The sequence below is a fragment of the Haliotis rufescens genome, unplaced genomic scaffold, assembly GCF_023055435.1.
Source record: "Haliotis rufescens isolate VD_foot unplaced genomic scaffold, xgHalRufe1.0.p SCAF_5, whole genome shotgun sequence".
Taxonomy (NCBI): Eukaryota; Metazoa; Mollusca; class Gastropoda; order Lepetellida; family Haliotidae; genus Haliotis; species Haliotis rufescens.
The window spans coordinates 44,518,303-44,541,588 of record NW_025964223.1 but is presented as its reverse complement, the minus strand read 5'-3'; the positions used below and the strand labels follow the sequence as shown (position 1 = coordinate 44,541,588).

The 23,286-nt window shown below is 40.2% G+C and overlaps 4 protein-coding genes across 5 annotated transcripts in view; 2 read left to right on the top strand and 2 right to left on the bottom strand.

Moving 5' to 3' along the window:
* Positions 1-448: 448 nt before the first annotated feature.
* LOC124139979 lies at positions 449-3,980 on the bottom strand. The gene is made up of 4 exons (XM_046507277.2): positions 3,739-3,980; positions 2,688-3,032; positions 2,282-2,378; positions 449-1,907 (listed from the first exon to the last, which is right to left on the bottom strand). Exons 1-4 carry the CDS (start codon positions 3,815-3,817, stop codon positions 1,529-1,531), a joined length of 900 nt encoding a protein of 299 aa, XP_046363233.2. The 5' UTR covers positions 3,818-3,980; the 3' UTR covers positions 449-1,528.
* A 2,025-nt stretch (positions 3,981-6,005) lies between these two features.
* Positions 6,006-20,446, bottom strand: LOC124139980. 2 transcript variants are annotated; one of them, XM_048384002.1, is made up of 13 exons: positions 20,352-20,445; positions 19,635-19,729; positions 19,246-19,302; positions 18,659-18,788; positions 17,964-18,067; positions 17,743-17,802; positions 17,304-17,601; positions 16,661-16,666; positions 16,040-16,600; positions 7,844-7,929; positions 7,420-7,510; positions 6,550-6,769; positions 6,006-6,059 (listed from the first exon to the last, which is right to left on the bottom strand). In XM_048384002.1, the coding sequence occupies exons 1-13, from the start codon at positions 20,407-20,409 to the stop codon at positions 6,041-6,043; spliced, it is 1,785 nt and encodes a 594-aa protein (XP_048239959.1). In that variant the 5' UTR covers positions 20,410-20,445; the 3' UTR covers positions 6,006-6,040. The 2 variants fall into 2 exon arrangements, with proteins under 2 accessions (XP_048239959.1, XP_046363235.2); XM_046507279.2 differs by having other exon boundaries at positions 16,040-16,666; positions 20,352-20,446.
* Positions 10,025-12,567, top strand: LOC124139981 (perlucin-like protein). Its single transcript, XM_046507280.2, has 5 exons — positions 10,025-10,182; positions 10,406-10,497; positions 11,035-11,125; positions 11,313-11,532; positions 12,467-12,567. The coding sequence occupies exons 1-5, from the start codon at positions 10,122-10,124 to the stop codon at positions 12,492-12,494; spliced, it is 492 nt and encodes a 163-aa protein (XP_046363236.1). The 5' UTR covers positions 10,025-10,121; the 3' UTR covers positions 12,495-12,567.
* Positions 20,447-21,607: 1,161 nt separating the features above from the next.
* The window catches only part of LOC125373361, a 41,264-nt gene continuing 39,585 nt past the window's right edge, over positions 21,608-23,286 (top strand). The window contains exon 1 of the mRNA XM_048384385.1: positions 21,608-21,664. Within this exon, the coding sequence (XP_048240342.1) occupies positions 21,643-21,664 (22 nt within the window). The 5' untranslated portion in view covers positions 21,608-21,642. The remainder of the gene's footprint in view (positions 21,665-23,286) is intronic.

The window sequence follows — 23,286 nt, the reverse complement described above, 5'->3', positions numbered from 1 at the left end:
ATCCGTAACCGGGTACAGAGCGGACAAACCAGAAATCACAGTCAAGCAGAGAAGAAAACATGGAGGTGCTGTCGAAAAATGGCTCAAATGTCCTACGATGTCATCCTTCGCCGTTTACAGTCCTTCATTTACGGTTATATTTACATGTGCGTAAAACAAATAACTGAAGAAAAGCGGGGGGATAAATAAATCCTCAAGGAGCACGCGCCCCACAGCAAAGATGCTATCCAGAATAATTCGCCAACGTAATACAGGCGTCATTGTTGACGTAATGTGTAATGACGTAATAGTCGTTTATGACGCCACATTGTAACTTTTGGACGTCAGGGCACTGCAACCACCAAGATGAAAAAGTGAATGTATTGACATCACACAACATCTCCAACACAGAATATCATGAAGTGTCGATAAAATATGATTAATACATAAGTGTTGGTATCATATATATTTTACTGACAATCGCCTTGTGACACAACTATGACGGACAAGGTCATGTGGCTATGTCTATACGTATAGCGATGTATTCATCTATAAGTGTAGTGATTTATTCATCAAGGATACATTTTCCTCAACCACTTACCTGTAACTTTTGTGGCGACTGGAATTTATGAAATTACTACAAGAGTATACTTTGTCAACATGTTCTGCCCGGTGTGGTTAAAATGTAGGCCTATGTTTGCTATCAGGTGACCTGTATTCAATCGGTCGTGGGTTTCTTATCGTCTTTTTTGTATGTACATTACGCGAGGATACAGAAAAAGACTATTTTATATACAAACTTGATGTTTATTGTTTCTATTCAATTCCAAAATCACCATGCCTGTGAGATGATGACCTCCCTAAAGAATTGTTGAACCAATTATGTAGGCTTGCTCATTAAGTAATAGATATGTTTCGGTGCCGTAGTTAACAACTGACAGCAAGCATCCACGGTTAATTGCAAGGTTAGGGGTCCGAAACCTATAGATATGTGCCTGATAACACTATTCACGATATGTCCGCCAATAGAGTGAACGAGCATGGTTTTACGCCGCTTTCAGCAATAGTACGCCAACAGAGGAAACGCTACTTATTGCACATTATTTTAGCAACTTTGTGAAGTGGAATTGTTTTGTCACACTCTGATGACAACACTGATGACAAACGTTGACAGAAGAAGACAACGACGAATTGTCACATCACCACTTGAGACACTGTATCACTTCTTTCAATCAAACAGGAAACACATTGCCATATTGCATACGGAGGAATCTATAGTTATTTCTTTTTTGGTTAGAGTTTGAATGTTTTAAACAGTAAAGAACAAGGGTACACTTTGATCATACAAGGACTCTGAAGGTTTCCATGTCACCGTTGCTTCTTATTCAGCGGATCTCTGTCACTCGGTGTGGTTCCGAATAAAGTGTTCATATAAACGAGGTAAAACGAAACGTTGTAATGACATATAATATATGCATTCAGAAACATGTCATATGCATCCTGAACATTGCGTCCGGATAAACGGGATTCATTGTGTATCGGAGGATCGTCATTGATGTGTATGTTGCATAGCAACATCATAATGGTTGTGGTTGACCTTTGTCTTCTGAGGCTTGAGACTCAGATGATTGTAGATGAGTCTTCCTTCTCTGTGGCTATCGGCTTCCGACAGCTGACTAACTTGTTGCATAGCAGATATCGCAGTGTCATAATGTTCCCCCACACCGCGGGCCACGACCCCTAAGTGATCATATCCTTCCATAACTGGTTTTGGGTCCTGTCCTCTTCCTTGTATCTCCTCCACTGTGGCATATTCATAACTGCCTGTCCGCTCCGTGAATGACCGAGCGTCTATCACCTCATGGTAGAGTGGTGCAAGGGCACTGTCCAACCTTCTTCTACTTTGCTGTGGTGACTGTTTCCTTTGTCTGAAAAACATAGTTAATGAGTTAGTGAGTGTTGTTTAAAGCCGCATTAAGGATTGTTCCAGTGTTTGCTGCATGTAGCTTAATATTCTCCCAAAGATATGTAAATGGAGATCTTTTAATAGAGATATCTCAATTCATCTAAGTGATCAATGTTTTATCGTAATTACAGACTCTACTACAAATAGGTATAGCTGTGGTGTGTAGTGTATGAGAGAGTGCAAGGAATGGTTTTGGGCCGCTTTTAGCAACATCACGTTTGTGGACAAAGGTAAAAGGTCTGTTGTATGTAATGGGTAATTGATAATGAACACTATTAGTGCGGCTTAAAGTTTGAAACCACGTAATGAACGATGACATTACAAAATTTAAAGTACCTTTTCAAATAGCACAGGGTAACACAAATTCCAGCGATGATGACAACTGTGACAGCGAGGCCAACGCCAACTTTAAATCCCGTAGTTGCAAGGTCATCTACACAAAAAACATTATTATGTATCACGATGTTAACGGATTACAATAATAGTGAATATTCACATCCCTGTGTTTGTCCAACTGTTGATAGTAGTTGAGTGCAAACAGTGGCAGTCGACTTAATACATCTGATTAACAATGGAACATGCAATGTCGGTTATACAATTGTTACCGTATTTCGTTCCAGATAGATTTGAATTGTTTTACTGAGAAATACGCTTACATATTACCTTGTATGAGAATGTCATTATCAGCTAACCTCCAACCCTCTACCCTTATCTTGACTTCAGATATACTCATTCAACTTACCTCGAATACAGTCGTACCTAACCACAGACAAAATCAAGTTTTGCATTCGTGGAGCAGGAAACACGCAGTGTGTCTTATCCAAACAAGCAGTTTTGATTTTCTCACGAACTGTGGTGTTGAAGTCACGAAGGTCGTGATCTCCTCTTGTTAATACACAACAGTTTGGGTAAGTCGGGGAGTCACAGGTATTCGCTGCATCCGAGCACTCTAATCGATCAGCCTTTTTAACAAAAACGGTTCTGTTAAAATCAATTCTAACTTTTTCACCGTCTCCACATGTGAGATGATGATAGGAGCAATTTTGAGTAGGCTGTGGAGTAAAGCACGACTGGCTAGTCTTCGTAGCTGAAATCAAAATTACAAAAGTGAATGGGTATGCTTTTATGCCGCTATAAACAATGTTTCAGCAACATCACGGGGAGCGCCAGAAAGAGCTTCAAACAGTGTGGCGAAAACTACAACATGTTTCTGCCTGCCCTGAAGACCACTATTTGATACCCCGCCCGTCCAAAACACCACCATATATTTTCCCGCCTGTCCCAAAACGCCGCCATAGCCTACCCTGCCTGCCTTAAACACCGCTGGCCTACCCCACGCTCAGGAGTCTTGGTTTCTTTTCTCCACATGTGTGAACTGAAAGAAGTGCATTCCTGGTGTCCCCTGCTATGATGACGGTGGAATTTTGCTAAAAACTGTTTTTATTTGATATCCGTTCAGACACAGTATACAGTATACTGACTCAGGGCCAACCAGTCTTTATTTTAGCCCTTTAATTCAAAGTACAAGTACCGTCTTTTTACGTATGCTGATATGAGGCGACCAGGGGATCGAACCGGCCTACCACTCTCCAGGTAGATACTTTATCCACTAGGCCGCTGAAGCGGTTGAATACATGTGTATGCTAACAATTGTTACAATGGTAATTGTTATTTACGGGTATGTTCACGATCGAGAAGAACTTGTCATTGGAACATAGGTATCGTAACAGTTGCTTTGATGAAGGTCTGTTAATCTCCACATATATGACAATAATGGTGTGAATTCAACGTACCTTTTACGGAAGCCATGACCATCAATATGGCGCATGTGATGAAGTCTACACGTCCCTGTCGGTCCATCATGACATGCATACAGCTAGTGAAGACAATGGGACAGGATCGCCTCGCATAACGTCATTATATAACAGCAGCACACACAATAGACGGGTCTTCCTTCCTAGACTATTATCAGACACTGTCACACATGATTCATTTAATGATACGAGCATTCGTATCACGGTTAAGTGTTACAATATCCGTGTGTGACTAGGCTCTGAGTAGTATCGTTGAAGTAGTTAAAGTGAATGTACATCATACTAGATGACAGATGGTGTTATGTTGGATTGGAAACTTGAACCTCTACTCCTCCGCTTGCATAAAGAAATAAAAAAATGCTTCGCAAAATGAGAAACAAAATGGTGTTTTGAATGGCGACTTGATGTTGCATTTACTTCATATGCGGTTTGTTTGGCACTAAACACCAACCATTCGCTACAGATGGATCCTCCGAGTACTCTATTAAATGCAATTTGTCTGTCGTACCAAGGTTTAGTCTTGTTTCATGCCCATCAACATGTATATATAATCCATCGTTAGCAACAAGAGTGTATCAGCTGGTGTAGATCATCCACTAGACATCTATTGGAGCGTTCGGCTTCCATCGTCCAGACTCATGTCAGTCGTATTGTGCTAGCCGAATGATATGCCATGACGCAGTAAAAATGGATACCACACGTCGACACAGTATACTGACTCCGAGCCGACCATTTATACACGCATTGTTTGTTTGTTTGCAAGAAAATGTGTGAAGCCCATTTTTGATGTCCCCCGTCCTTATATTGCGGACATGTTGCTGAAAGCGGCGTAAATCCATACTCCTTCATTCATTCTCATATTTTTTTTATCTGAATAGGCTGAGCTTAACGGAATATTTATGTTGGAATTTATCTTCTTATATTATTTTAGTCAATTTCCCTGAAGATATATTCTACTGCTATTATTGACCATGAATTGTGACAGTAAGATTTTTGATAGAGGTTGAATTGTATTCTTCCAGCATCACGTAGAGGGTATTACTCAAATGCCCTACCTCCTTAGCCATTCCCTGTAAAGTGCACGTCAAATCTTATTTATGTGATCTTGAAAACATTATTATGTTCTGAGTTGAATCCGATAGAGCACCTAGGGGATCAATTGGATAGACGTCTACGCCGACGTCAACCACAACCCCAGACGTTGCAGCAGTTGGCTTTTGTGTTGCAGGCCGAATGGGCTACCATTCCCCAGGATGTGATTCCCATACTCGTCTCTTCCATGGGATGGAGATATCCGCTATCGATTCCAACGGGGGGCCTACTCGTTATTGATGGTAGTTGACCTTCACCTTGGACTTTTCCTATGTACCGATAACTGAGATGACTACAATCATCAAGAGTTCTCTCCCCAACCTTTTGGCTGAATACCTTGTACGGTTCCTGGTATACATGTACTTTCCTACCTAACACAAATTTGGCTTTGTTTCTTTTGTTAAAGTGTAAAAAAACTATCATACTGCATCCATGGTTTTGTGGATAGATCACCTACCCTGAGAGCGGAATGTTGTAGGTTCGATCCCCAGACGCTTCATCCAGAAGTGAGTTAAAAATGTTACTTGATGTTACCCTGCCTGGCGCTCGGTGCTAAAACGAGAACTGATCTTCTCGGAGTCAGGATACTGTGTCTGAGTCATGTTACACTGCGGCATATGGTCGCTCAGCTGCCTGCCTGGTATATGTGTATTAAGGTAAGAGTATATTCATAACCATCTATGTCCAAAAGAACACTATAGACTAGTACAAGCAGCAACACACACACACGCTCTCTCTCTCTCTCTCTCTCTCTCTCTCTCTCTCTCTCTCTCTCTCTCTCTCTCTCTCTCTGAACCGGAAGAAATGAACGTCGCTAAATTTGGATCACAACATCACGGCATGCATGTACGTGCGACGTATCTGCAACGTCCACTGAGACGTGGTTTATACAACGGAGTCTGAGTCTAAACAGGTGTGAACGCGTCGCAAGCTTTCGGTGAGTCGCAACCGATTTATGCAACGGACCCTGTCGAAATATAAATGATAGCAATTTTACACCATATTAGTGACGTCTCGCATCTACGGCACGGTTCACACAAAGCTCCCTGAAAACAGAATCCGTGTTGCGACTCCAGCTAGAGCAATGTGAGAGATAAAAATTAATAGTCAATTCCTGGTATATATCTATTAACAAAATATGACAAAACGTAGCATTTTAGTCAAATCGCGATATTTATTTGCGTTTTATTCAGCTGCATTTCGTTACCCTGAAATAGAGATGCGGAAAGAGCATTTAAAATTGTGATATGTTAGCTTATCATTGTTCATGACATTCTTCATACAACAGTTTCAAGCTGCCTGTGCGTTCAATAAAGAATAATGATTACACTCATTTGTATGCAGTATTTGTGTATGTCTTATCCTATACAAGCACATATTTAAGCCAGCATTGTGTGTCCCATAACCCATACGGGGCGGTCGGGTAACCTAGTGGTTAAAGCGTTCGCTCGTCACGTCGAAGACCCGGGTTTGAGTCCCGACATGGGTACAATGTGTGAAGCCCCATTTCTGGTGTCCCCCGCCGTGATATTGCTAAAAGCGGCGTAGAACCATACTCACTCACTCACTCTAAACCCATACCCAGCTTCCTTTACTAGTAATTTGCATCTACGTAATACCATGTGAACTATACCATATCTGAACCCATATCCCTGTCTTCGCGCGCATTATGTATTACCTAAACTCCCAACAACTTACTCTGTCTCACAAAATGGCTCGAGGTCAGGGCGGTCACAGTAGTGATCTGCCCACTGATACCCTTCAACCTTCCAGCTACTCATGCAGTCCTCCTCGACAGTCTTCTGGTTGGGTTCTCCAGGGTACCAATCTGTGTAGTTCAGTGGGTTCTCAGACTTGTCCCATACATAGTAGCCTTCAAACCGAATGTCATTAGCACCTAGCCAGACACCATCGTCAACTGAAACAGAAATTATGCATTAGTGAGTGATATAACAGTTAGGAAATAGACAGTAATGACCGTAACATTAAATTACTATCGACATTGTAAATTCAATTAGCATTGGGTAGTTTTACGCCGTTCGATATTTTCACTTTCTACATAACATAAGGATTTAAAAGATGACATCGACCCGTGAAGATCCGGGGTAGAATAGGTCTTCAGCAACCCACGTTGCCGGGTGGTCAGCCTCGCTGACTTGGTTGATGCTGTCATCGATCCCAATTGCGTTCATCGATGCTCATGATGTCAATCACTGGATCGTCTGGTCCAAACTGGATTATTTACAGACCGCCGTCATATTGCTGGAAAATTGCGGCGTTAAACAACAAACAAAACAAAAGATGACATCATATGATTCAATGACAAGTGAACCGTTCGGTTATCAAGATTAAGGGAAGATTCTTCCCAAGCAAAGTACATGTGTATGTCGAATATTATTATATAAAAAGATACTATAATACGTATAGACTAACCAGTGATTGATACTGTGACCACTGACCCTTGCAGTCGGCGTACACTGACACGCAATCTGAGATCTAACACGGAACGCTCACGTGGTCGCGTACAACGACTGCATTCAAAGGAGTTACTTCTTTGTTTTCACTTACTAATCTTCCCCTTCAGGAATGCCTTCACATAGGCACTTTCCGTTGCTGTTTCAATCTCTGTCAAGTAGCCATGGTGCTGTCGGCAGTATTCCTGGAAGTATAAACTATCATGAAGACACATGGCAAAAGACGAGGTATGGCAAGCCTCATCGCTGCAAGTAGGATAAGTCTTCATTCGGTTGTATATATTGTGAGCATCTTTTATTATACTGTTTTGATTTAATCCGATTTTCAGTCAAGGTGTAGTGCAACACCAAATGAAAAAGTAACAGTACGTGAATTTCGCGATGTCGTCTTTCACATAGATTTAGACTCGGAACAGTCATAGAATGGTTTGTCACAGACTTTCACAGTTAAACCAAAGACATATTCCCATCTGGAATGGTAACGTGATCAACTTGACGTGAAGCAATGGTGAACTTGCAGATGCTTTAATGAAGGTCATCTTCTGATTGCGGTGCATGTAGCAGGATTGCGCATACTGGGTATAGCCGTTGGGACAACCCACACCTGTAACAAGGCACAATAGACATAACGAGTGAGTGAGTGAGGGAGTCAATCTATCAATAAATCAACTAATAGCGTACTCAGTATGAAGGCAAGTGGCCCATATACAGATAACATTTTGCTGGATGTGAGTGGCAATATACACAAATTTATTGCTTAAGAAATACTTTCTTATTTCATATCCATGATAAATAGAATATATATACTGCATTTTAATTGTTCCCTCTCGTTTGTTGAAAATATCTTTGTAAATGTATGCATAGTCTACATTGGGGGTACATGTCGTTTGCAGAAATTTAATTCTAATAGCATCAAAAGTAGCACATACAAGAAAACATTATTCATCCTACCTACCGCTGATCACAGGTTCTCATGCATATATCGTTTTTTTACCACATACCTTCATTATTTCTCAACGGTAATCAACTTTACTAAAATGTCCTAAAGCTTAAATTCACTAAATGCATAAACATCCTTTTTCTAATAAACTTCTATATTCTCTATAAGGATATATCTTTCTCTGTCATCGATAGTAAATATCCATTTTTAGGAAAAGTATTAATAGTTGAATCCTTCAACATAATTATTGAATATATCTTTTTTTTTCAAATGTTTGTGATGCGCTAATTTTGATGGTATTCCTGTAGTGTCACGTTGTGCCAGTTTAACGTGGGAGGTAAAACAAAAATGAGTAGGTCTGTACATTGTATGTCTGTATGATATATATATATGACATCTCATTTATATGATTAATAGTGTAAACTTCCATGCAAATGGCAACGAGTTGATACCACTGTCGCATTGTAAAACAGTTGATATGTCCCCAATCTTTAGCTATCCTGATAGACGCATGTTTTTAATAATATCAATCGTATTACAGTAATTAGTAATATAACTGTAGTATATCATATTTGATAAACACTTGGGTTGATATTCACAGACACTAGATTTAGACACCAGGACAATTATTGTGTTACCTGATACTGCTGGTGTGAGTAACAGCCACGCTCCCAACAATGCCGCGATCACACTTGCACGATGTGTTAACATTGGTATGTCAGGACAAACTAAGAGAATGTGTCTAACCTGAGAGTTACATCTTATCAGCCGGTGACCATGGACCGTTAACCCTCAGTTAACCCCTATGTGCTAAACAAACGGTATTTTAGTTCCAGATGCATGTACTGGCGGGTTATGTATACAGATATCCATGCAGTTAGGGACACTCAAAATACATCTTATATCCAATGTATTGAGTAGCATTGCTATAATTCAATATATTGGCTTGTTCTTGTGAAAATGTACTTGGCGTCATTATTTCAACCGCTATGATGTAGTGCTGCCTAATATAAAACGTGTCTCGGACTATATTTAGACCTGGACACGACTTATCTACTCATATAAGAACGGGACCTGCACTGTAATAAGATGTCGTCAGTTCACAAAACATCGTCCGTTCTGCCATACGTCAATGGACCACCTTCCCTTATATAGGAACCGATTACTGTGACCTGCATGTACGACTGATTGACCCACTGACCTGTCTGGACGGTTTGACTCATTTCCTAGTCACGTTGGCACATCTATAAGAGACTCACTCATATGTCACTCACATGACAAACATTCACCCACTCATCCATTCACTCACGATTTATTGGTTGTTAGCCGCTGTAAACATTTTCCAGCCATTATACGGCGGTGAATACCACATCACACATTGTGTCCAAGCATGGTATCGACCCCGGGCTTTCGTCGAGACTCGTCAATGCTTTATCTACTCGGCTAAATGCCTGACACTAACAAAATTATTGACATGTTATACTGTGACCAGCTTAGAAAACTCTCTGTCTATGAACACATATTGCTGACAACTGATCGTTTAGACTCACACCACGTAGCGTATGTTAGTAAGGTTTATACTAGAACACACTTAAATCGCTGCATATTTGATCAAACCAACTGTCACACACACGGAACGTTGTACAAGGGACGTAACTCTGCCAGCACTAACATCCTCGTTGAGTTCCACATTCGCATTCACATTGTACCTCAAATGATAAGGTTCAAGTTTATAAAGGACATTTCTCAACTCTATTAATGGACACGTGTTCCAATGAACTGTCGTCAACACTACGTGGGTTGACCCGTCATATCGCCTGGGAGGTAACAGATTGTCGGGAACCAGTCACTCCACAATGGCCGCCTTAATCAATACTTTCCTTTTGTTCGTGGTTTTTACCATCCTTCCCGCAGCAGGTACAAGTATAATTAATTAATTATCATACTAAAGCTTACGTATTAGACGTTTTTACATTATAACTTCACATTGTCTTTTTTAGTTTAAAGGCTTAACATACATGAAGTACGAAAACAATGTCTTTTGGAATTTCACATCAATCAGATTCAAAGACATCGATTTTCATATAATACTGTACGAAAGATATCAATATTAATAACCGTTTATATACTATTTGATTAGACTGTGCCTGTGCCTGCCCCGACGGCTGGGTCGTGTACAAGAACTCGTGCTACAACTTCAATTCAACCTGGCAACCATATGACACCGCAAAGGTAGGCATGTGTATTCAAGTGCAGTCAGCGGATGTAGCTTTCCTTGAATAGGACACTTCAACCGTAAAGTACTACCGCTATCATAAATATCTGCTTGACAAATACGGCTTGGGTTTCACGTGACAAGTATAAATGTTAAGTGTAAGCGCAGTGCATGATTTTGGTGTTTATCATGAACGTGAACAAATATGAATATTTTCTTCAGCATGCTAAATATGGGTGAATCAGTTAGTGTGTGTGGCCGTACATGTGTGCGTGTGCGTGTACGTTTGCGTATGCGAGTGCATGTGCGTGTGCGTGTGCGTGTGCGTGTGCGTGTGCGTGTGCGTGTGCGTGTGCTTATGGTTTTTCATCTGATTTTACATTGTTTGCCACATTGGTAAAATACACTATCATGCGCAAGGGGAAACCAAATGTCTTAATGAGGACTCATTGATACAGGGAGGGTAATTAAGGGGTCACTTATGTAAAAATTGAATGGACGGATGCAACATAATTTTAGTTATTTACAACAAAGAAGGAAGCGTTTTATAACAGGCTATCTGCAAGACCTTCAACGCCTACTTAGCCGAGATAGAAGACAGTGAAGAGAACAACTTCATCAATAATTTCATTCTGAATTTTCAAAGTAAGTGGTTTGTAAATATATAAACTTATCTGAAAATAAAACCCGAAACGCATTTTAAATATATCATAATAAAACTAGTATCTACAATATATGTACATCCGTGTTTACATTTGCAAGAAACCTGTCACGTTCTGTAACAAATATAACCAGTGATTCGACATAAACATATATGATGTGGTATCCACAGCCGGGTTCGAGGCGTGGTTCGGAGCGAATGACAAACTCCAGGAGGGAAACTGGGTGTGGGGAGATAGCGGGGTCAAGGTGACCTACGCCAACTGGGGATCGGGACAGCCTGGGTCTGAGAGCGGGAACGAGGACTGTGGGGTACTGCAGAACTACGGGTCGAGGTTCATGTGGTATGACGCCAACTGCATCGATAACGCTGGTTACATATGTGAGAAAACGTAAGTTGATTCGCACTGACACTTCAACTCTACTCAAATTAAATTACATAATGGCCTAAGCTTTGAAGTGTAAGTGAGTATTGTTTTTACAAAGGTCTGGTATTAGATTTACTCAGAAGTGTTTGTTTACTGTCTCAACAATATCAAGTCTAAGACCCAATCTGATTTCCCTAGATAATTGCAATGGAGATAAAAATAGTACAAACATATGGTAAATCGACACGGACTTGCTATTATTAAAGCTCCATACCCTTCTTTTCCTACTCTTTTTACCTCACTATTTGTCCACACACACACACACACACACACACACACACACACACACACACACACACACACACACACACACACACACACACACACACACACACACACACACACACACACACACACACACACACACACACACACACACACACACACACAGAGAGAGATGTATATTAAACCTCGATACTAAATGCGACATATCTAATAATAACTACTAATTCCAGTGGGCCACACAGGCCCCTTTCACCTATATAGTAATGTCCCTTTTATGATATCTACCATTTCGAGAGGGGCCAAACAGACCCCTTTTACTTCATAGTAATGCTCGTTTGATACTATCTACCATTTCGAGAGGGGCCAAACAGACCCCTTTTACTTCATAGTAATGCTCGTTTGATAATATCTACCATTTCGAGAGGGATCAAAGGGAGCAACACAGTGGGCCCCAGGGAAGAATACAGCACAGGGCATAAAATTTGCTGCATTATATAAAGTTCGGAGTCTGTTACTTATATGTTAGAAAAGAGTGTCGTGTCGTTGGTATCGTTCAAACCAGGTGTTTATCTACTCTTTCAAATTCACTGGTTTTACAATTATTTTAATTCCGGCATGACAAGGTTTTCCTTACCCAGGTGTATAAATTGGACTTTTTATCTATTTGTTACAGTGCATCAAGTGGCAGTCTGGTTGGATAAGCCTCATTGCACCTTTCATTGTTCTGAATGTAATGCTGGAACTTGGTTCATTGAATAAATACAACATATGGTACGTGTAGTTTGTATGTATGTATGTATGTACGTGTGTGTGTGTGCGTGCGTGCGTGCGTGCGTGCGTATGTATGTATGTATGTATGTATGTATGTATGTATGTATGTATGTATGTATGTATGTATGTATGTATGTATGTATGTATGTATGTATGTATGTACAGACCAGACATGTATGTGCTGGACCAGACAAACTACAGTAAACTACGGTTATAACGAACTCAAAGGGACTACTAATTTTAGTTCGTTATAACGCACGCACGCACGCACGCTGGCACGTGCGCGCGTGCGTGCGTGCGTGCATATGTATGTATGTATGTATGTATGTATGTATGTATGTATGTATGTATGTATGTATGTATGTATGTATGTATGTATGTATGTATGTATGTGTGCTTATGTTATGTGTAAATGTGTGTAGGGCGGTAATACAGCGTCAGCACGGCTACCTAATAGTATAAAAAGTAGTAGCTGGACCAGACAAACTACAGTAAACTACGATTACAACGAACTCAAAGGGACTACTAATTTTAGTTCGTTATAACCGTAGTTCGTTATAAATACATATACAGCATGACTACGGCAAGTAGTCGGGACCAAAAAGTAAGTTCGTTATATCCGTCAGTTCGTTATAAGCGTGTTCGTTATAACCGTAGTTTACTGTAGTTGTGTGAAGTATTAGGGTGATGGCGACACACAATGCGACAGAACGGCTAATTAGATAGGTTAGTAATTACACAGTATAGCTCATCAAAGAACTGTTATTCATCACCAGTAGGGAAGTAACAACTGATCGAACTATCGATGCATGACAATTTTAATACGTCAGTAAAATCTAGCGATATGTAATATTAACTTCGATGCCACGCTACACTTAGATTGAATCGATAGACTTATTACAGTGAGAAATAGTTCGTATTATCCCCGAATCGCACAGTTATATCACGGCGTGTGGTGAACTCGTTCTCGGAGGAAAGCCTAAATTAGTGTAGAACTTAACCATTTACCACTATGTGAAACCAACGGGTATGGTGCTTTAAACCTCGAATGACAATCAAGGCGATATTTCACGATCATGGGTATCTGTTGCGTCTAAGGCACGCAGCTTCAAACAGTGAATTGAGGCGCTCAGCCGACCGGGTCACCAATGCCCACATGCAATAAAATAACAGGTTGCCTGTACAGAAAGAAATCAATGACTTCAATAGTCACTCGGCAGCCAATGTGACAAACCAGCCCCACTGTGTTGTTATAAAGGACACGTACATATTTAAAACGCATTCCACATGAGCAGTGAAGCTCGGCAGTCACACACCATGAACTATACACTACAGTGTAGTGTCATGGGATCCGCGGCAATGACGGATAGGTTAAAAGTGACTTGACAAGGAATAAAGAATTTACTGACATAATATAAACGCAAAGGGAGAGCCTTCGTTACAATAAAAACAGATCGACAGAACTACATCCTGGCACATGTTGACAAACAGTGCAGACATATGGGGATCACACAAATCATTATGTATTAAAACGTGAAGGAGGAAGTTGCGAGACTGACAATGGCCTCGTGTCAGGGACTCGTGATCCACTTTTTGCATAAGCCATTGTTTCCTTGTCACGAGGAATAAAAAGGCCTATCACAGTAATTCAAAATAATACTTTTGTTATCTGAAGGCGGGGTATGCTTGCCCGACCAGGATATCTAGTATGTCACTAATCAGGGTTGTCGATGCTGTAGCATGTACATTGAGGCATTAAGTGTAGTTTTATATGATCATCTACCAGGTAAAACTCAACATGCACATCACTGGCAAAGGCGTATTCAATGTTAACTGCACCCGGATAATGGTTTTAACCCATGAGTGAAAATATAATGACCTAGCAATAAGGACACACACAGAACAACCATTATATGATTTGATCACAACGTACACATTATTGGTTTAGGAAATTTTGTCATTTTCAAATTGAAATATATAACTGTTCTGCGCTTTACAAGTAATTACAACTCATAGAAAGTCTCTTAGCCAGGTCCTACTCTGTGTGATCTATCATCATAAAGTCGATGGTCGTTCGTAAATAGCGAACCAGAGGGGATAATAGGTAAGTAAAATAGAGCGTGTAAAAAAAGATAGAGAGGGATGAATAATATATAAAAGGATAATAGAGTGGTACAAAGGTGAGAGAAGAGACTGAAGAAAAGGAAATGTTGCGAGAGAAATGGGGTATACAGATGGATGTTTGGGTGGAGAATGGGGGATATATGGAGAGAAAGAATAGAAGGCTGAAATGTTGAGAGAGATATAGGTATCGAGATAGATGTAGAGGTAGAGAAGGGGATATAGAGAGAGAGAAAGAAAAGAGATTGTGTCAGAATGAGACGGAGATAAAAGGAATCGTAAAAGAAAGATGTGTGATACTGAAAGTTAGATATCATACAAAGCGAGATAGAGAGAGAGAGAGAAAGAGAGACGTAGCGATCGAAAGAGGTAGAACGAAAAGGGACATACAGAGATAGAGAACAATAGGGAAGATAGAGGTACATGTTGACATCGAGAGTGTAGGCAGAAGTAGCGAGATGTGAATTAATGTGGACAATGCGAGGGTAGATAGTGATGGAAAACGAGAGTGTAGACAGAAGTAGCGAGATGTGAAATAAATGTGGACGATGCGAGGGTAGATAGTGATGGAAAACGAGAGTGTAGGCAGAAGTAGCGAGATGTGAAATAAATGTGGACAATGCGAGGGTAGATAGTGATGGAAAACGAGAGTGTAGGCAGAAGTAGCGAGATGTGAATTAATGTGGACAATGCGAGGGTAGATAGTGATGGAAAACGAGAGTGTAGGCAGAAGTAGCGAGATGTGAATTAATGTGGACAATGCGAGGGTAGATAGTGATGGAAAACGAGAGTGTAGGCAGAAGTAGCGAGATGTGAATTAATGTGGACAATGCGAGGGTAGATAGTGATGGAAAACGAGAGTGTAGATACAGATGAAGATGGAGAACGAGAGGGTAGAAACATAATTATATGTGTGGAGAATGAGATTTGTAGACTGAAATAGAGATGTTAACAGGATGTAGATATGTACAGAGATGAAGAACGATTGACTAGCTAGGGATAGATGGAGAACGAGAGGGTAGAAACATAATTATATGTGTGGAGAATGAGATTTGCAGACTGAAATAGAGATGGTTAACAGGATGTAGATATGTACAGAGATGAAGAACGATTGACTAGCTAGGGATAGATGGAGAACGAGAGGGTAGATGCAGAGAGATGGGTAAGATAAAGAATGAGATGATAGATGTAGAGCGATGGTAACAAGAGGGTAGGAAGTGGTAGAGCTTGCGAACGAGAGAGACGAAAGAGGTAGAGGTGAAGAAAGAGACAGTCAGTAATGATTGTAATCAACAATAGGTGTAATCAACCAATCACAGCATAACTTGTTAACTGACCTGGCTAAAGACCTTACCTATTCCTGATGGTATGATGTCGTGCGTTGTAGAAAAAGCTAATGACGTTGTTGACCTAGGAGCCGTTGTCGTCTGCGATGTAGTCATGCCTGGGTGGGACATAGCCTGATGTGTGTGTGGAACTTTTCTAACGGTCGTATGTGATGTGTGATGCGTCGCCATATGTGTTGTGTGTTTTGTGTGTATTTGAGTTGTTTGGGGGTGTGTTGCGTGTCTAGTGGGTACATGCGTCGTTTGCATAGCTGGAGCATCAGTCGAATGTTTATGTGGACTATATGTCGTGAGTTTGGTGGATGAATGCGTCGTTTGTTTATTTGGCGCATGCGTCGCGTGTTTAGTTAGGTGATGAGTCGTTTGTGTATTTGGTGCATTCGTCGCGTGTTTAGTTAGGTGATGAGTCGTTTGTGTATTTGGTGCATTCGTGGCACGTTCAGTTGTTGTTGGCCCTCCACGTGTCACACTGGATGGGGAAGACACGTGTCTTGTGGTTACAGTTGTTGTTGGCCCTCCACGTGTCACACTGGATGGGGAAGACACGTGTCTTGTGGTTACAGTTGTTGTTGGCCCTCCACGTGTCACACTGGATGGGGAAGACACGTGTCTTGTGGTTACAGTTGTTGAACGGGCTGCAAAACGAAGAACTGTTGTGTAGTTATCAAGCGTATATGGAATTTAAGGGGAAATATGAACTGGACGCAATATTGGATTCTTCTATATACGTCTGCGTATACCGAACTTTATATATCAAACAAGGTTTATCAACGCATATTGGTTCATACTAACGATGTCTCGACAATTTGAGTATAGTTTTATTGTATTCCTACAATACGTGAGTCTAACAGCTCATGAACCATTACTACAGTGATCTGTCCGTGGAATAGAGTTGTGGATGCTTGACCTTTTAGTAATTCTGGATTTCGGTTTCATATTCTTTTGGGGGTTTGTTCTTGTGTGTTCTATTAGGGTGTGCATTTGAACTTATGAGCATATAATAATTGTATACATTTCATACATGTATACTTTGCTGATTCTTTGATTATCTTTCATTTTATTTCGTCCAAATTATTATTGTATAACTGCCATTCATCCTTTATACTTTATAACGTGATCGATCATATCTGTTTTCTTTGCAACTAAACATAAACTAAATCTTAAGACCATTTAGCAATGGTCTGCGTATTGGTGCGTATTGGTAAAAGGCGAATGTACGTTTCCATCATAAGAAGAACAAAACTGACAGATATATATATACGAAGCACGTACGTCTACAAAAGCCGCATGTCAGTGGACAGAAGTCCTTGGATATGTCAGGGTCCGTGCAGGCCTCTCCAACAGCTCTGTGACACGGGAATAGGGACTGGTCACGACATGTGGACGGTGGAGCAAACGTCAACGTCGCCGAAGTCCCCCCAACGCTTGTGGTTGTCGCTGAAGGTGTAGGTAGGTGCTTTATACCAAATGCATAGTCGAGACAAGTGTGGTCGTTGCAACAGAACACACACTCCTTGCTTCCTGCGGATTGAGTGCAGTCGGGTGGGTACTGATTTGATGGTTGGAGGCACTGGAATATCGTGGAAGAACATGAATGCCTAACATAAATCAACAAGTCATGGGCGCCTGGAACGAACAACCAAACTACTGACCCAACCCTGGAGATATATATAAGACGCAGATAATGTTCTCCGTTACACAGGATACTTACCGACGAGTTGTGAGAACATCTAGACGACCATTTCCCATCAATGTTCTTTATTTCACATGTCTGAAGTGAAAGTTTTATATTTGTATATCACTACAATGTAAAACGAAATCGTTATTAAATATTATTTAAAACATTGTTTATAACGCCTTATCAATCGGGTTAGGAATTATATATTCATGGATGCGAGAAGTTCCTTCAATGATATGGTATGATTTACTCACTCTGTGGTGATGTTCACAGGGTATGACATTGTCCAGGCATCTCTGAGGGTCGTCTTCATTATGACAAACTGGACAATGGATCACACCAGGCACCGTGTCTAACCCTGACATACATGAAGTACAATTACATCCACATGCTAATCTGTTGAGGATGACAAGATGTATGTGGCAACGTGACGACTAGTTTTTTGTGTCACACAAGCAGTGTGACATTTGTACTTACACACAACCCAACTTTTGGGGGATACTCCAGTCTCTAAATGGGACTGAATAGCTTGAGAATGTTGTCAAGCGAATAGTGTTCCATATTGTCAAGGCACTAAATCATTTTCAGCTTTATGTTAAGTAACATAGACATAATTACACTTATAAATTAAGTTATTATCCAGTTTGATAACAACATGAAATATCCTTGACACATGTTGATTACTGTATATATTTCCAACGGACACATTCATTGTAGAGACATAAGAACATATTAACAATTAATTATTATTGTTTACAGCCAAGTTATTTATATCACATGGATAATAACAAAAAAATGAACATGTAATATGAAACTCAATTGAAAGCTATTCGTTTCGCATGGTGTACATCCAGAAACTATACTGAGGAACATATCATTACAAAAGATATCCTATGATTATACAGATTGACCCTAACGATGTATACGCTTGATCGTAGCATCTTCTTACCGTGTTGTACGTGCATCATCCTAGATTGGCAGATGTCCCCGGTGCAGCACACAGTACACTTGTCGCGGGGTCCAAATGGATGTGTACCTCTACAGTCAGTAGTGTCTTGTAGACCATCATACTCACATCTCTAAAGTCGGTGACATGAAAAGAATGTTTACTCTTTACGTGATTATAAAAACCACGTTGCCAGTAGTAAATGTGTCCTATAATTGAATGAACATTTCAACATGAGACGTTTATTTGTACAATCTTCCACAGGCCATACAGATATTTATTATACCTTATATTGTCTTGTTATTCATGACGAACGCAAACATTTTTTGGCAGTTTATATATTTGCGCATGGTCATAATAACCTTTCTTTGAACTTAGTTTGTACAGAAAAAAGACTAACCTGAGCATGATGGACGAAATGTTGAACGTTTGCAACTGTTAATGTTTATTCGATATCGAAAAGGCGAGCAAGAAAGCAAAGAATATCTAGATGGAACACAATGTTTCTACCCTTAGTCGCGAAGGATAAAAACGCAAAGGGAGCGTACGAAATGTTTTCAACTTTCAAGGAAATATATGTGAATGTCTACCTTCATGGTGCCACACCCGAAGGTCACGTGCCATTCATCCAAAACCCCAATGCACACCTAGGAAAATATATATATGTGTCATCAAGAACAGTAGGATGACGTAACACGTTGATCACGAGGACTTTGCTACAACTAAAACATTTTACCACAATGTGATATGAAATGAACGATTTATTAGGGACACACACACACACACACACACACACACACACACACACACACACACACACACACACACACACACACGTGTACAGATATGCCGTTTGCTATTGAAATATCACGTCATGTGATTGCACGATGTATATTGTATGAAAATCAATACATTACTAAACAAATTGATATATTTAATGATATTACTAAACAAAATAAAATGTATTCTGACTACAGACATCTTGGAAGGCGCTGCAGGTCTCTGTACGTTCCAGACAGTGGTTCACGTTCTGCACCCGGTGGCAGCTCGGACATTGTAGTGCCAACACATTGACTGTGAACATAGTGTAGACATACGTGATATATTAACATTGCTTTTTATGTTTGACATGTTGTATTTTGAGGAGGAACAATGTGTACATTAAAGCCCACTTATAATTACGAAGAATAAGCCTTTAGTGAGTGAGTTTGGTTTGGGGTCTCTCAGGGCAGTATTTTATTTAATACATGTCATGACGTGTACGGTGATATATCACGGGACAAAATCCAACTGAGATGGAAGTCATGGCTGTATATGCTACTGGAAAACAGACGATCATCAAGGTGACGGTCTTGGATAAGACACCAGCGATCCATGAATTGTTAAGTGAGTGATTTGGCCAAACGTCTCTGGCCCACTCATTCCCGAATATTTGTTCTGAACACACACTTACTGACTAAACCGTAAACAAAATTATATTGGTTTGCATACATTTCCCCACACAAACTAGATTCTAATTTGCGTTTCTGGAATGAGACGTACACAATCAAACAAGTAGTCTATCTCAGTGAGCAAAGGTACGAGGTGGCGATATCAACACTCCACAGATATTTGACATTCCAGTCAATGACACATGTTATTGCTCGGAAGTGTTCTAGTATACGTTACATATAGTCTGTAACAGACAATATCCTACCAGAGCTTGAACAGATCATCAAAGCAAAGTAAACCAGGAGGATTTCACAGTGATCCATTGCCTTCGATATATTCCATTGACCTATGTTGACAGTTATATCACACAATGTACCTATAGGTGTACCTACTGGCCTGGAACATGTGGGAAACGGTGGACATGAAACACATGTTGACCTCCAACACTCTGTGAAAAGATCCTCTTGCTTGGTGTGGAAGTCCGACGTTCATGCCAAAAAAACGTGATAAAGGAACAAGTTTGCACTGGTTCAGATTGCTACCTGTTAGTAACTGTGACATGCATCACTTGTTGAATAGCAATATAAAAATATTACCATTTTAGGATTATAAACATATGTGTTCACGTCAAACTAATATTGGATGCCATACAGATAAGCGTAAGGTGAATCAGAAACTTTGTTAAAATATTGACGCACATGTTCTCACTTTAAAGATAATAATAAGATAGATGGATTAATACGAAAAGGGAACATGGAACAAATCACATACATGACGTTTTTATACCCTGTTTTCAGAATTGTTTTTCTGTATTACTAAATATTCCAAATATGCTCAAACAACAAAGCCAATTGAGTTGCTAAATACAAGACTATGCCCAAGTAAACCATTCACAAACAAGGATATATATTGTCTGGAATACATTATCTACAAAATTATATAAGGTGTGTGTATAATGCACTTACACATATATATTAAACACAGTGTATTCTTACATCGAGACACACTAAAAGATGTGTAATAAATAGAAGATAAGGTATAAATTTGGAAATTCAATATGTTAATAACCACCTCACGGACCCATATATTAAGAAGATAAATATTGCTTTTTCATTATATTTTACACTCATGTAGTCATGCAAAATACGTCAGAAACATGATACAGTACCTGCACATAACACCGTTGATTTGGAAGATTGGGTGCTCTTCCTTTGGGACACTTTATGTCTGCACAAGACTATGATCTACAGCACCTTTTCTGTTGATGAATGATGACCGGATATTGGTTAATGCACACACGCTTAGTGTCGTTCATTATTAGTTGTTACCATGAACAATGCTATGTGTCCTTCAGCAATGCTGTGAATGACAGTAGAGGGTTGGTGTCCTTGCATGTCACTTATTTACCTAATATTGAACAAGGACCATGTAATGTTTGTTGCAGACACTGGGTGTTCTTATTTTACTTCCTTGTAGGCGGCCTAAACAAGGACTAATATGCTTCCACTGCGACCATGAACTACTGGAGTCATATCGCGATCGCCTGTGTGTTCTACATGCTTCGGGTGGCTCATGCAGGTGAGGTTTAATGAATTAGATAATATTACTTTGACATCTTCACAGTGACCTTTTACTGAAGGCTAGTGGATACGTATCGCTTCAACAGAATATTTCAAAACACCTAAACAGGTTGTAAGCGAGGCAGTTCGATTCTGAGCGGGTCCGGATTGCATTCGAATGTGTTTTATACTCGGAGCCCTCCGACAATGTACAGTTATGCACTTGATCGCCTCCGTGGTCGAGTGGAAAAAGCGTCTGCCAGGAAAGCGGAAGATCGGGGGTTCGACTCCCGGCCGCGTCTTACCAAAAGGCATGAAAAGATGGTGCGTGTACTTACCCTGCCTGGCGCTAGGCATTAAGGGACTGCAACAAGGACTGGTCGCCTGGCATTGAGTATAATGTGTCTGTGTTGGGAATCGTGTTAAACTGCGGCATGATAACTCAGTGGGCTAGCATTATACAATCGGCATTTGTCCGGTTAGTTCAAGCAGCCACACACACACTGGCATGCGCGTCACTCTTTAAGTGCAATACTAATCATCGCGACGTTCAACCCAATTCCGAGATGACAATTTAACACAAATCATAACATTAGTAGAAAATATGTAAATGTCCAAGTGAAAGGGCTGAAATCACACCTTCCGCAATCGGTTTACAAAGCAAAACTATTTAGGGGCGTTGTCTAAAGATACCGACGCAACGGTGCAGCGGTGCGTGACAAAGGTTTTCAGAAATAGCAGAAACAGTTTATGTATAGCTGCTGAGAATCACACCTCAGCAGCAATATATACAAAGTTTCAGCTATGTCTGTTAATCCTACAAATATTGTAACATTTTATACATTGTTGACATTGCAAAACGTCACCTCTAATCTTGATATTGTGAACAATTGATTCATAATTGATTATCGGTAACTAGCGTTGTAATACTAACATCCTGTTGGGTGCAATCAACGGTGACTTCCCACTTGTCCAGCGACATAATATTGTGCTTCGTGACAAAGTCATCTTTGGTGTTAAAAGTGGTCGATCATCCTCATATCCAATGAATGGAAGTTTGACGTCCGATTGTTAACATGAGCTTGCTTTTGGCAACACCAAGTGCCGACTCCTCTTACAACTGGGAATAAACTGTAACTTGTCTGTAATTCCTTTTATAGTCCAAATCGTACTAAATAATTATTATGTTCACTCGACAATTGATATATATTTTATTTGTGTTAAAAAGTTTCACACAGTACAATGTATGTAAATTAAGTTCCCCAACTAATTGTTTGTGAGATATTCACCAATTAGTTGTGTCATATGCGAGATGCCCTCCTCATCCAATCACCATGGTCAAGGGAATTTCTACCTGTGTTCATTACTTTCAGCCATGGGAGCCGTGCCAATTTACACTTGTCAGAGGGGTACACAAAGTACGTGATCTAGACTACCAGTTGTCGGACTTTCATTTTGTGGTAGCCTCGGTGACTGAGTGAGTTAGATCGCTGACTTTGAGTGCTGGCGATTAGATGTTGCACTCTCGCAGAGTGGGTTCTAGTCCCGGATGAGACTCAACTCCAAAAAGTACTGGAATCTGTTATCCCAAATATAACATTTGTGACATTAACATAGGCACCACCTGTAGTGTATTAGATG